General features: G+C 31.0%; 2 protein-coding genes and 1 non-coding gene across 3 annotated transcripts; 1 reads left to right on the top strand and 2 right to left on the bottom strand.

Moving 5' to 3' along the window:
* Positions 1-860: 860 nt before the first annotated feature.
* On the bottom strand, positions 861-2044 carry LOC103484524 (heat stress transcription factor B-2a-like). Its single transcript, XM_008441640.3, has 2 exons — positions 1614-2044; positions 861-1364 (listed from the first exon to the last, which is right to left on the bottom strand). The coding sequence occupies exons 1-2, from the start codon at positions 1899-1901 to the stop codon at positions 1056-1058; spliced, it is 597 nt and encodes a 198-aa protein (XP_008439862.1). The 5' UTR covers positions 1902-2044; the 3' UTR covers positions 861-1055.
* Positions 2045-3952: 1908 nt separating this feature from the next.
* Positions 3953-4025, top strand: TRNAV-UAC (transfer RNA valine (anticodon UAC)). Its single transcript has one exon. It is a non-coding gene; the product is annotated as a tRNA-Val (tRNA).
* Positions 4026-5424: 1399 nt separating this feature from the next.
* Positions 5425-8310, bottom strand: LOC103484523 (E3 ubiquitin-protein ligase RMA1H1-like). Its single transcript, XM_008441639.2, has 2 exons — positions 8148-8310; positions 5425-6349 (listed from the first exon to the last, which is right to left on the bottom strand). Exon 2 carries the CDS (start codon positions 6319-6321, stop codon positions 5605-5607), a length of 717 nt encoding a protein of 238 aa, XP_008439861.1. The 5' UTR covers positions 6322-6349; positions 8148-8310; the 3' UTR covers positions 5425-5604.
* Between the last annotated feature and the right edge of the window lie 4051 nt (positions 8311-12361).

The following is a 12361-nucleotide window of genomic DNA, read 5'->3' as shown; positions in this document are numbered from 1 at the left end:
GGGTTGCAACTTTCTTTTTTGACATCTCTTAATAGTATCTGTGAATGAATGTCATTAATAGGATTTGGAGGACAGATTAAGATTCATAACTTATGCTTGGGAAAAGGGTTTGTTTGGAACTTTAGACCTTTTGAAGAGAAGCTGTTCAAAAGAATGATGGTGAGAATGATTCTCACTCTCTCTCTATAAGAAAAATCAATGGGGTAGGTGTTGTGGAGAAAGAAATGGCGCTCGCCAGTTCTCTTTCTTCATTTTCAAAGTCAAAATTTCTTACTTTACAGAAAAGTGAGATTGATTTTGTATTGGATTTTCGGACTTCTAAGATCAGTAGGCCAATATAAACCAAATTCTCTAGGAAATTCTCTGGCAGCTTCTAGTATTTTCAAAACTAAAATCACGTGCGATCTATTTAGATTTCCATAATCCATTAACCAAAGCCGTGGCTAACTATTTGCATTCATACCCTCATCTGTTTTCTAAGAACCGAAAGTGTTCTTTACTTTAGTTGGTTGAACTTGCGGATTTCAAATTTTTCTGTTGGTTATTTAGTTAATTTTATATTAGTTTGGTTTAAATGTTAACGTTGGCGTGTTTTTAGTTTGGTTTCTATACTTTCAACTTTAGCTCATTTTGATCTCTATACTAACTTTAGTTCATTTTAATTCAGGTATCTTTAAAATGTTTCTTTTGAATTTTGCACTTTAAAAGATAACAATTTTAGATATTCTATTTTCATTTTTACTTCAATTTTTTAGGGACGAAGATTGTAACACTTTGACAGTTGAAGGACTATTAAGAAGTAACAAAGTTAAAAATAGAGTCAAAAGTAGTATTGGCTTATATATTTAGTTAGACTATCATTAAACAAGTATAAAACGATCTGTTTAATTGTTTGTCTTCATATCTAACTTTTACAGAGCCAAAGTAATGTCGCAACTTCTTTAAAACTAATTGAGGACAGAGCTAACTCACAATGGAGAGGATGGATACCCCAAAACTAAACTTTCACAACCGACCCGTTTTTTCTGTAAATCAAAAGAACTCTTCTTCGTAGGCTATTTTTCAATGCACTGACCTAGACAGTCAAGCAATCTAATATGTAGTGCTTTGAATTGGGCTATTTGAGCCTGCAATTCCAGCTTCTGTCTTCTTAAGTTATTGTTCTCTTCCATCAGTAACAGATGATCTCCATTCTCCTGATTAACCGCCATTGTTGCACCTCCTTCATGAGAAGATCTTAGGAAGGCTGGAAACACGCTTGGCTCACATTTCTTACGTACAATCTCCACCAACATATGCCTCTTTCCTCTCTGAAACTTCTCATGCTTGAATTCCCACCTTTTCGACGACGTTTTCTTGAAACCCTGCCTCCAAAATATCAAGAATTAGATCGAAACCCGACCCAAAAAATAACGTTAAATAGATCAAATATATCATAATCTATCAACTCAACCATTTTAAATTTAGTTTGGAGACCCTTCCCCCAAGTCCATAGGCTTATAAGAATTCCAAATTACATCAGGAAAATGGTCAGTTGGATCCACTTTATAATGAAAAACTCTTCTTTAAGATGATTTTGAGAATATAAAAAAGAGAGAGAGAGGATTACATACATAAGTATTAAGCTGGCGAATGAAGCTAGAGAAGTTATTATGCTTGAAGTACTTAGGCAGTAAAAGCTCAGAAAAATCAGCAGGAGACCAAACAATGAAACCACTTCCTTCTGCATTCCATGACACAATCCTATTTCCACCATTCTCTTCTTCTTCTTCTTCTTCTTCTTCATCTTCATCTTCATCTTCTTGATCAGCTTCTTTGAAATGGAAGCTTCCAGCTTCTTCTAACAGATCATAAGTCTTTGATAGAAAAGGAGCAGGGTTTCTGGTTCTTGAAGACTGCATTATTAAATTAATTGAATGCTAATTTTCAGACCCAAAATTTGTTCAAAGTTAAACAGCTTCCCTACTTATAACCTCTCTCCCCCCACCTGCAGCCATTTGCTAGGAAGCTACCAGGTTCTATAAAGGCTGGCCAAATTTTTTGTCCTTTTTCCAATTCTGCCTTTTTCTTCAAGGTTGTTTGGTGATATAAGCTGGACCCATTGAAGTAAATATATGTAGTAATAATAAAAGAAAAAACATGTTAACAAAATAGTTATAAAAATCAAACCTTTTTGCTTCTTCTAGGAATATCAGAATACATAATGGATCTAGCTAGATTATACGGTTGAAAACACTCTAAATCTATGTTGGACTCTTCACATTGATCAACTGTTAAGGATGGTACCCTGATGAATATGCTCCTACTCACAAAACATATTTGATATAGGGTGGTTGGAGATCCACCGAGTTGGTATTTATCAAGTCGAGGTGGGAGATCTCATCAACAATTTTGATCAATGAGATATACAACCTTGATATTTATGTCAAGATGATTGAGCGAAAAATAAAATTGATAACTCGTCAGGTATTAAACTCTATATTATTCACATCATAGCATGCAAGGTTTAGTATCACGTCGATGTGATATCTTAATTTTAAAGATTTCATTATCTAAAGAGCAGATTACATCAATCTAATTCGATTTGCTCGACTGGATTCATACGCAACAATTTTTTTGGGCTTTGTTTTTACATCATAGAAAATTTTGTCCCTATTTTAGATGATGTGTATTATGTGTGTATATGTTACATTGTTTGGAGAGGAAAATGAGATTATGATATGGTTTTTGGAATAAATAACTAAATAAAATGAAAAAAAAGGTTTTATCTTTTCTTTCTAAAAAGAAAAGGGAAAAAAAAGTCAGTTGTTTAGGGATATTATTTAGCATAATACAACCTTGAAAAGTGACAAAAATTTCAAAAGAATGGCCGCGAACTCTGACCTTTTCTTTTTCCTTCCTGCTGTAGGTCTGCTTCCCATGTGCATTTCATTAATAATCATTTAAACTGCACTTTAAATATTGTCTAAAATTCAATATATATATATATATATAACTATATGTATACTTTTATTAATCCTAGAAAACTATGTTAATTTAAAACTAGTTGCTTCAACAATCACATCTGATTCAAAAATTAGGGTATTAGAATTAATAATGTTATACAAACCCAACCTTAGATTAAATCCAACTTGTAAACTTTTACTAGTGCTAAAATTGAACTCGAAATAATCGGCATAAATGGTAAAATTGAATTGTACATATATATAGAATTTAAGAATTGATTTGACCAAACATTTATAGAGGACTAAGTTGATTTTGAAATGGGGCGGGGGAGCGGAGTGGAGTGGAGTGGGGGCGGTGGGGGGAAGAGAATGAGTAGCAATGACATGCAACACCAACAACAACCCACTTCATGGTGGGAAAAAAGGGAGTGGATTTTAGGGATGTAATGGACGGCCATGATTCTCCTCCACAACTTTCTTGGATCAAAAGGAAGGGTCAGGATGATGCATCATGGATAATGTAGTAAAAATGTTCAATAATGATGGCTACAGGGCTCATCCATGACATTTCTATTAAACAATGATGATCCAAAATTTTCCTCAAAAGACAAAAATTATGAAAATCATCATATAAAATCTAATATCTTTCATTCGCTATTTATATCTATAATCTAACTATCTGGCGGCGGTAATCAGGTAAATAAACGCTTTTCTTTTCCTCTATTCTTTTAAGGAAAAAAATGAGTGTTTATTGAAAATAATCAATTTTGAAATAATTGGAAGGATAAATAATTATTTTACTAATCATTACTTCCGGTAATTATCAAAATGAAAAGGTAATTATAGGGTTTTTTTTTTTTTTTTTTAATCAAAGGTTTCAATTCCATTAATTTTCCCTTCGAGGAATACACAAAGAAATACAAAGTAAATAAAAATAAAATTCAAAAGTATAGGACAAACAATTTTAAAAAGAAAAACTAAAATTTTACTGAAGTTTTCAGCATGAGGTTGCTGTGGTGTAGTGGTTATCACGTTAGTCTTACACACTAAAGGTCCCCAGTTCGATCCTGGGCAGCAACATTTTTATTTTCTTTTTCCGGCTGTCTTCGCCTCCAAAATTTGGGTCGGCCCAAACAACAAAGGTTGTCAGGTCCACCCTAACGACGTTGGGCTCATAATTTAGATCTTTTCTTTTTCCGGCTGTCTTCGGCTCCAAATTTTGGGCCGGTCCAAACAACAAAGGGTGTAAGGTCCACCCTAACGACGTTGGGCTCATAATTTAGATCTTTTCTTTTTCCGGCTGTCTTCGGCTCCAAAATTTGGGCCGGCCCAAACAACAAAGGGTGTAAGGTCCACCCTAACTACGTTGGGCTCATAATTTAGATCGTGTACTGAGCAGAAAATAATTAATTATAATATAAATCGAAATCTTATAATAATGTATTCAATTGATATGTTAATATTATATTACATGATTTGAATATCTTATAAACACTAATATATATATATATATATATCCATAGGCATACTTTGTTGATACCGTTTTTCTTGGTGAATAAACAGAAAGTTAAAAGCATGAAAAGTATGAATAATGAACATTAAATGAAGTAGGTGAAAATGAAAATAGATGTTAACCAAAAAATTATAAATTTAATTCCAAAAAAAAGTAAAATTATAATTTTCATCCAATCCTTTAATACGATATTATATTTTATTTCAAATATGGCATTGATTACGTTCTCATTTTTTCGTATACTTTTAAATTTCATTTTAATTTAATTTTTATATTTTTAATTATCTAATTTTAATTCATATACTTTTAAACGATTGTCATTTTTGTTTGTAAATGATCGACGCGAAAAGAAGATGAAAAGCATGAATAACCAACCTTGAAAGGATTAGATGAAAATTGAAGTAGTTCTTGAAAAGACGAAAAATGTTTTATGGTTTGGTTGGAATTTGGGATTCCGAAGACAACATTTTATTTCAAAACCAAACAAATAATTTCTTTTGGGTAAATGATAATTAATACCTCAAAACTTTGTACATATTTCCATTCTTTCAAAAGTTACATCAACTTTTTGACTTAAAAAAAATGTTTTAGGACAATTACTAAAACAGAAATTATTTAATCTGAAATTTTAATATCTTTATATATTATATTAGTTTTGAAATATTTATGAACCGTTAATATAACATTACAATTTTGGAAAGATTCTTTTTGTTTTTTGAAAAGCAATTGGAGTGGTTGCCATATTACTTGATTGGATCAAGTAAGAGTCCTCGAGAGCAAAGAACAAGTTAGCAGACTAACATAGGATTAACACGTAAATAAAGAAAACAGCTTATAATATGAGTAATAAGAACACTATCTAGGTAATAGACAGCCATTACTTCAATCTTAGTACTATATTTTATAAGGTGAACATGTACATATATTGATTAACTATGTAAGGTACTTAAACGAGACAGAAAAAGGTAAAAGAGAAAAAAAAGTATGTGTATATATAAGCATATTAGTTGTCCATGAGCTAACTTCCAAAAGCCTATACAGAGAATACAAAGACAACAATTAACTTTTTTTTCTTTTGTTCTTTCTTCTTCCTTTCTTTCTTTCTTCTTGTCTTGAAAATGGGGTGTTTCCACGAATAGAATATCATTAGAAGACAAGAACGCATAGAATTACACAGCAGAAGAGGAAAATGGAGATTCTGTTCAATGACTTGTCTACCTGCATTTCCTGTCTTCTCAGTCGGTTCCTACTGCTCCCTGTTAGTTGGTAAGAGTTTCGGTAAGAGTATAAGTTATCCGAGTTCCCAAAGACCCTTGCATGCACGAAATCCCCGATCATTCCAACCACTGGATGGTGAAAACTACTGAATGATGTTCTTGCAAGGTTTAGCAAAGGTGATGCTGAATGTTCTTCATAATTGGCAAAAAGAAGGGGGTCATGGTTCGGTCGCTGGTAAGGATTTCGATATGGAAGTTGCTGTTGGTGTGTGCTGGGAGTAGCGAGAATCTGGTTACCACAAGCTGAAGGTCTAGGAGGAATATTAATGTCACGATGCATTGCTTTGGCTTCAAGCTCGACTTCCTCTGCCATTTGGCCACGACCGTAAAGAGGAACCATTGTGGTGTGGGAAATATCAGCCTTGCAGACAGGGCACTGCGGGTGCTCGTCAATGGCAAGAGAGGCACTCTGGACGTGAAGCCATTTATAGATGCAAGGCCAGCAGTATAAGTGGCCACAGAGAGTAACCACAGGCTCATGGGCAAAGTCTAAGCAAATGTTACAATCAAAACAACCCTTGTAGTTCTCTCGATCCGTGCCAGAAACATGTTTCCATCCTTGCGCAAAGTACTGATCAAAGGCCATGGATTAGTCGAGCAACTGCAGATGTTTCCTGGTTAAAGCACACGATAACAAATTATAAGGAAAATTTCCCCATCGGCAGAAGATTTTGGGAAACAGTAATTAAAAACAGAATTTAAAGCTAAGTTTATGGTTTGTGGGAAGAAAGTTACGAACAATAGATCACTACGGACTACCGAAACAGAAGGTTGGTGGGACATTTAAGATACCTAAAACCCAACTGGAAGCAACCAACCATGTGACCGACTTTATTTCAGAGTAGTTAGATGCCTAATTAACACAAGAGCAACCACAAAATGAAAACATACATGGAAGGAAGCAAGCTATTACTAGGTAAGAGAGGATGGGTAATATCGATAAAATAGCAAACAGATCAACCAAATTATTGAGTTGGGTAAAATTCTAGAAAACTCAGAGCCCAATAGAATCGATCAGCCACATGGCAAACTCAAACGCAAAGAGCTTTCAATTAATTTACTGGATGTGTTTAGCTCTTAAATTCTATAGAATATCATCAGCTGGTGAAACAATGGTAAAAAACAGCTATTGTAATGAATTAGCAATTAAAGCAGTCAACGAGTGACCTCTTAGAGATAACCATAGGAATAGTACATGTAGAGCAAGCGATACCCATAGCCAATGATTCAAGAAAATGACTCCATTATTTACTCATATGCCCAATGAATAAATAGAGAAGAGAGGACCTAAATGTTAAATCATTATTTAGCTAGTTTGCCAAGAAGAACAATGTATTCCTGGCACATGGTCCTCCTCAGTGTGCCCAAATTCACAATATGCAGGCAGAAACATACTCATTTATCAGATATCGACTCCAGAATCGTGATACCACTTATCCCTTTCTCTTCCCCATTCAATATTTAGGGGTCCATACACAAATAAAAGTCATAAATAGAACTTTAAGTGCTAACTCTAAAAAACTAAATCCTCTTCTACTTTTCCTAAAAGAGCCCAAAATCAAATGTTCAGGAATTTGCTAAACTCTAGACAGATAATGTGATAAATGCTGCACACAGCAGACAGGAAACAAGAGGATATCTCTCATAGACTGCTAGTTCAAAATGCTTTCACACGGAAAAAAAAAAAAAAAAATACAGAATTCAGAGGGAACAACTTTTCTCCTAGGTGAAAAAAATCTCAGCTTTTCTAATTTGTAAATTTATGATAGACATATAAGGACAGATCTTGTTAGCAAATTGAATCAAACCGTCAGACCCAAAGGCTAAATATATTACTCCACTGTGTCAGTGTGTGTTGCTCGGATTATTTTCCATCGACCAAAAACAAATAAAAGTGGTCGATTGCCTAACAAAGCTCTCAGAGATGAAAACTCATCAACCAAAGCCGCAAGGATCCATAGGAAACCCTGCTCTTTCCAAGCATAGAATGAGAAAACTCTAATCATAAATACACAGTACAACCGGTAGGCCGAGCATTCAAAAGAATTTCTAATGGAACCACTAGTGTATTCTAAAATACACCAAAATTTCATACAACACTCCCAATTTTCAAAAATTGAAACGAAACACAGAGTGGGAAGAAAAAGAGCCACAAACAGAAAACTTATCCAGAATGAAAGATCCAGAAAACAAAAATGCTACCAGAAAATCCGAGAACTCGATCGCTATAATGAAACATCGCAAAAAAAAAAAAAAAAAAAAAAGTACTAAGAAATTAAAACCAAAAATAGATTAATCAACAAATGGAAAGAAGCGTCAAAACTTCCACTTCGACGAACACAATCACAGCGAAAGGGAGCAAGAATACAAAGAGAAAAAGTATTGATGAAAGTTGAAAATTCAGTGGTAAACCTGAGAGAGAGATAGAGAAAAATTGCTTCCACAAAAAAAAAGGGAATGTTAATGCAGAAATGAAAAAAGTTGAAGAAGGAGAAGAAGACAGAACGGGAAACAGAGATAAGAGGAAGTTTTGAGTCTGAGAGATAAATGATGGAGCGTAAAACGTCTGGTGAGATTGGGGTTTTATTGACGAACCTCCGTTTTCTTTAACAATTCTTAATGGGCCCTACATTTGGTGCTGACATGGCATAATCTCCTATCGTACTCTCTTTTTCCTTCTGCTTTTCTTGTTTTGTTAACGATCTCTTTTCTGGAGTTCTGTTACCCTTAGGATATTTATTGTTTTTAAAACTTTAATATTTGGTTCTAAATAAATGTTGAAAAAAAACTCAGAATAAAGATGATACATATCCTAGTAGTTGATGGGTAAAAACTAAAATCAATATGTAATATTCTTTATATTATACCTAGAATGAAAGATAAAATGATGCTTAAATATTATTATTTTGTAATGTTTTGACGTACCGATAAGCAAATTTCTAATGACTCCGAATGTTATCTTGTAATAAATTTTGTGAAAAAAAAGTTAAAATAAAGATGGTAATTTTTTATAACAAATTTCCTTAAATGAAATGAAACTTCTAGAAGATTCTAGAAGGGCCTCGGGGGCATAATTAAAATCTACACTTAAAGTTTATTGGTATTTTATATAATTAATGTTTAACCTACTGCCAATTTTACAAATTATTTAAAAAAAATAAAAAAAAAATACCATCTTTGTTCATATACTTGGGGTGCATTTTATTTTAGTCTTTATATTTTTAAATTATTCAATTGTAGCATATACACTTTCAATTAACTTTGAATTTAGTTCTTCAAGAAAATATATGTAAATATTCTTTATATGTATTTATGAAAGGAAATGCTATGCTATGGATCAAAGTTGGGTGAAATTTGAAGTATAATAAAGATTGGACTAAAATCAAATGTAATTATTGTTATTGAAAAAGATCCAATGTCACTCGAAATATATAAAGATGATCAAATGATATAAACATACTCGGAGGAAAATAATACATATTAATTGTTTTCATTTAATTCGTAAGGAAGTCAACTAATTAATTATGGGTTGATGTTTCCAACAACATTCATTGTCTTTTAATTCCAATTATAGGTTGAAAAATTATAATTACGTTTGTTTCATGAGTTTAAGTACAATATTCAATAAATAAATTAAATATTGATTATTATTTCAAATATTGAATGAACGGATAATTTAAAATAATAGTTATCAAAGTTGATCGTTTGGAGTGGTAACTACTAAAATTAATGTTTGTGATCGTTAGTAGTTGAGAACAGAGGTAGCCACCAATAATGGTAGTTGGAGGTTGTCAATGATGACAGTTGCCACCAAAGGTAGACGAAATTAAAACAAAGTCATAATAACACAGTAAAAGTGAGGTTAGATGACTTTTGAGACGTTTTAATAATTTCTCTTTATATTTTTATCTGCAAATACTTTTACCGTACTTTATCAAATAAATGATCGAAATATTATACTTGTTAATGATAATGAGTATGTTCTGTATCAAAGTTATACATTTGCAACAAGTTTAACCTAATTTTGTATTAACTAAATTATGTTTGTTTGATATATAAACCTTATTTTTATCATATATTGACATGAACAACTAATACATATTTGTCATCAAGTGCGATGGAGAATGCTTTCTACATTTTTAAATTTAATCTTATAAGATTAAAATATTGTTCATGTTCTTTTCTCACCTTTACCTCCTTCTTCTTATATATATATATGTATATGAGTTAATCTCTTATTTATTTATTTATTTATTTCTTTCTTTCTTTCTTTCTTTCTTCTAAATAGAATACAGTTGTTTGCTTCTAGAAACTCTAGAAACACTCTTAAGTGGATATTTAAGTTCAAATTACTGTTTAATTTTTCTTGAATTAACATTAACCTTTTTTTTGTTTGTGTACATTAATATATTAGAAAAGGAAAAAAAAATCAAGATTAGATTGTAGTGATTTGTTCTGTTTGGAAGAAGATGATGATGCTGTATATAATACTTTGATGATAAAGAAATCTAATCAAATAAAGACATATGTATACATCTACGTACATATTCAAATTCACACATATATTATATTCAAATTGTTTTCATATATTAAGATTTATTATATTTTTTTTTTAAAAAAAAAAAAGCTAATGAAAAATTAAATAAAAAGTAGGGGTTGTTGGGGCCTTCTGATTCAAATGACCATAATCATTATTGCGAAAGGAACACCACATGTGGGTCTAATCTTATCCTCTTGTTTGTACCAAATTTGGTCGAAAGGATAATTTTCTTTTCTTCTCCTTCTTTTTAGAAGATAATTTGGGTCACACATACCGAAATTTAATGTCTGATTTAAGATATCAAAAGAATAATAATTTAGGTATTATACATATTGAGTTATATATGATGAATGTTTCATTAAATATAATTTTGAAAGTAACAAGGAAGATGATTGTGGTGTGGGGTTTGCACATTGAAGGCTAAATTCTTTTATTTTTATTTGTATTATTTAAAAATACATAAAGTTATAATAAAGTTTATTTAAAAATTATTTGTATTACTTTATCTGCCGTCGTGAAATGGTATGGATCACTGGGTGTTCTAGAAGCAATAATATTTCATATTATCTCCAAATCAGCGAATGAAAAATAAATAGTATTTAATATTTCTATTCAGAAAAGCAATGACAAGTTGACAGCACAAAAAACAAAATTTGATAGAAATTGTTTTTTAAAAGCACAAAATAAAAAAAAAATAAATAAATAATCTTTAAATAGTTGGACCCACATTTTAAGGAGTTAATTAAATATGAAAAATAATGTTTTTTGGTCGAAGAGTTTACAAACACTTTGGACAAAACAAAGAGTGAATAACAACTTCAACTCCTTCTACCAAACAACTCTAACTACTAGTAAACGGATATGTAAATTAGAGGAGATACTTACGAGTAACGTATCTACTCGATTGGAAATTCTTTTAAGTACTTAAGATAGCTCTATATATAATTGAGAAGTTTCTATATGTCAACATAAGCATGACATAATAAACCACACCGTTACTTATATTTCTAAAATTTTAAAATCTAATATCCCTCGTTTTCATTAAATGCTCAAATGTGAGAATTGTGGTAAGATTACGTTGTGTATTTGGTTATTTTGAGTCTCAATTTGATCTTTTATTATTTGAGCAAGTTTTACTCTATCTTTACGATTTTCACTCGGTTTTAATTTATTTATTTGTTCTTTTTAAAGAAGTTTTAAATTGATTTTTTTTTGTTTGTTGGAGTATAATATTATTTTTTAGTGCACAACCCTCGTCTCAAAAGGCTCTTATATGTTTAACTAAAAGTAAATAAATTATATCTATTTTTCTTTTTCTTTTTAAAACCTACTTAAAAGTTAACAAAAAAAAATGCTAGACTTTTAGATTTTGGGTAAAAAATACTCTTAAACTTTCAAAAGTTTCAAAAATACCTTTAAATTTTCTAAAGATTAAAAAATACTCTTACACTTAATTGCATAAATTGTTAAATTGTTAAAGTTTTGCTTCAAAAATATATGTAGAACTATTCAAAAGTTTAAAAAATACATAAACTTGAAAAAGAAAAGTTTAGAAAATACTTGAACTTAAAGAAAAGAATTAATGAGTTGTTTAAAAACAAATTTCAATTGTAGGTTGGTTACAGACACTAAGTATTAAATATTTCAACTAATCAGACATTTTAAAAGGTAAATTCACTATTTGATTTTGTAAAATGAAGATAATCATAACGTACTTTCAAATGGTAAATAGTCAATCATTAGAGAACATAACATGAAGTGGAGGTGGCCACCTACTACAATTTTTTATAATAGAAAGGAAGGGAAAAAAAAAAGAATATTTAATATTATAATATTCTCTCACCACCGTATTTCTTTATGTCTCTATAAAATTATACAATTTTTTTCCAAATTTGAAACCAACTTGACTTTAAGTCAAGAGAGCAATACAAAAGCTAATTAAAGCAAATTAGATAGAAAGATTCGATCAACCAGTCATATCAAACTTCTAATCCACGTTACGAATCAAAATTTAATTGTTAATCAAAATAAATTTCCTCTAAGTTGATCATAAAAATCTTGCTTAGTTCACATGAATCACATGTAC

This window comes from Cucumis melo, chromosome 8, assembly GCF_025177605.1.
Source record: "Cucumis melo cultivar AY chromosome 8, USDA_Cmelo_AY_1.0, whole genome shotgun sequence".
Lineage (NCBI taxonomy): Eukaryota > Viridiplantae > Streptophyta > Magnoliopsida > Cucurbitales > Cucurbitaceae > Cucumis > Cucumis melo.
This window is presented reverse-complemented; position numbering and strand designations above follow the sequence as displayed.

Excerpts from the sequence above, each read along its gene's own strand:
- LOC103484524 (XM_008441640.3), bottom strand. The coding sequence starts at position 1,901 with ATGCAGTCTTCAAGAACCAGAAACCCTGCTCCTTTTCTATCAAAGACT. Across the intron at positions 1,365-1,613 it reads TTCGCCAGCTTAATACTTAT|GGTTTCAAGAAAACGTCGTC; the intron begins GTATGTAATCCT and ends TTTTGGAGGCAG.
- LOC103484523 (XM_008441639.2), bottom strand. The coding sequence starts at position 6,321 with ATGGCCTTTGATCAGTACTTTGCGCAAGGATGGAAACATGTTTCTGGC.